The sequence below is a fragment of the Crocuta crocuta genome, unplaced genomic scaffold (assembly GCF_008692635.1).
Source record: "Crocuta crocuta isolate KB4526 unplaced genomic scaffold, BGI_CrCroc_1.0 scaffold224, whole genome shotgun sequence".
Lineage (NCBI taxonomy): Eukaryota > Metazoa > Chordata > Mammalia > Carnivora > Hyaenidae > Crocuta > Crocuta crocuta.
Window position 1 is genome coordinate 161,721 of NW_027529545.1, and position 1,589 is coordinate 163,309.

A 1,589-nucleotide genomic window follows, 5' to 3' on the forward strand; every position below is an offset into this window, starting at 1 on the left:
GGATTTATGGGGGAGGGGAAACGAGGAGGTTCATGAAGGACACAGAGGGGCTGCAGGTGTGGTGCAGAGGGCAGGCGGAGGGGAGCAGCCGGGCCAGAGGGTCAGAGAAGTCAGCAACCATAAGGTTGGAAGTAACCATTATTTCAACAGCGAGGAGCTCATCTGGATTCATCTCGGCCAATGTTTATTCACAGTGTGAAAAATTGTCTAGTATCGTCTCCCGCCCCGGGGAGACTTTTTCATATCCCTAGAGTTTTCTTCTCGGTTCAGCTGTGGATCTATAAACAGTGGGTGTTCCACACTTGAGGAGGCTTCGTTACGAGGATGCGTCCACAACGTGTGTCCTGGCGGTTAATTGATTGTCATACCGCCTAGTCACGGAACTGCGTGACTGTTGCTCAACCTCAAGATTTTACCTGCAAGTCACTTACATTCTCGCCCCTTTAATTTCAGAGCTTACGCAGATTGAGGACCCCAGAGAACAGTGGCGGCGAGAGCAGGAGCGGATGCTCAAGGAGTATTTGATCGTGGCCCAGGAGGCTCTAAACGCCAAGAAAGAGATCTACCAGATTAAGCAGCAGCGGTTTGAACTGGCCCAGGAGGAATACCAGCAGCTGCACAAAATGTGTGAGGACGACAGCCGCTCGTACACCAGCTGTGAGTTGACTGTCCCCCGCGGGCACCGTGCGCGGTGTCAAAAGCCACTTCTCCAGTAGCTTATGTGCCCACACAGAACTTGACTCGGGCAAGACGGCTCGGTAAAGTTTCCAACCGCATATTGTTAGGTCATCGGTATTTTGCCCTGGAATCCGGTGTCCCCCGCTAGCCACCCCTTAAGTGAGTATCTACCAGGTGCCCGGCCCGTGCTCTTTGCCTGAGAAAGCAAAGGTCCCTGCCCTCACTGCATCGCATCCAGGTAGGGAAGGGAGAAAACGGCCTCATGTCTCACGTTTGTCGGTTCAGAAAAGGGCTTCACTCAGAGACCTCTGCCACCGAGAGTGCTCATTAGGGGCGATCCTCGGGGAGAGCCAGCCATTGGGTTTGTTCATCCCGCGTGGGAGGACTCAGGAGCCATCATGCGTGTCAAGCACGTGTCTCTGTGTAGAGTCCTTCCCGGGGCAGCGCGCCGAGGATGGGGGAACTCAGGTGACCCGGAAGATCGGGGGCCCAGCCCCTCAGGTGGATGCACACCCATGTCCTCGAAAGGACTCCCTCTTCGTTTTAGTGGTTACCGGATGCGGGCCCCCATCTCCAGTCCTGTCTCAGACAGCAGGGCGTTTTTTTGCTGACGTGGTGAGTTCCCGCCTGAGCCAGTCCCTTCCTGACAGGCTTGTCACACTTAACAGCCCACCCCAGGTGCACATGGCCCTGACTGTTCTGGGCGCCAGTGAGTTTGGGAAGAACGCACGGCAGCGCTATGACCAGGCCGTATGTGATAACAACTGAAGTCCAGTTGAGACCCGGGAAGGTTACCCTGTGATGTGACCGCCACCTTGCCAGGTGTTGGCGCTGGCGAGGAATACACCGTCAGAGCTTGATTGTGTTGCCAGTCAGAACGGAGTTAGGGCTGAGGGGCCGCGGGTCCTTTG

General features: G+C 55.8%; 1 protein-coding gene across 1 annotated transcript in view; it reads left to right on the top strand.

The window, feature by feature from the left end:
- Positions 1-1,589, top strand: part of WWC3 (WWC family member 3) — a 108,591-nt gene that overhangs the window by 41,257 nt on the left and 65,745 nt on the right. The window contains exon 3 of the mRNA XM_077761392.1: positions 454-657. Coding sequence (XP_077617518.1) covers positions 454-657 — 204 coding nt within the window. The remainder of the gene's footprint in view (positions 1-453; positions 658-1,589) is intronic.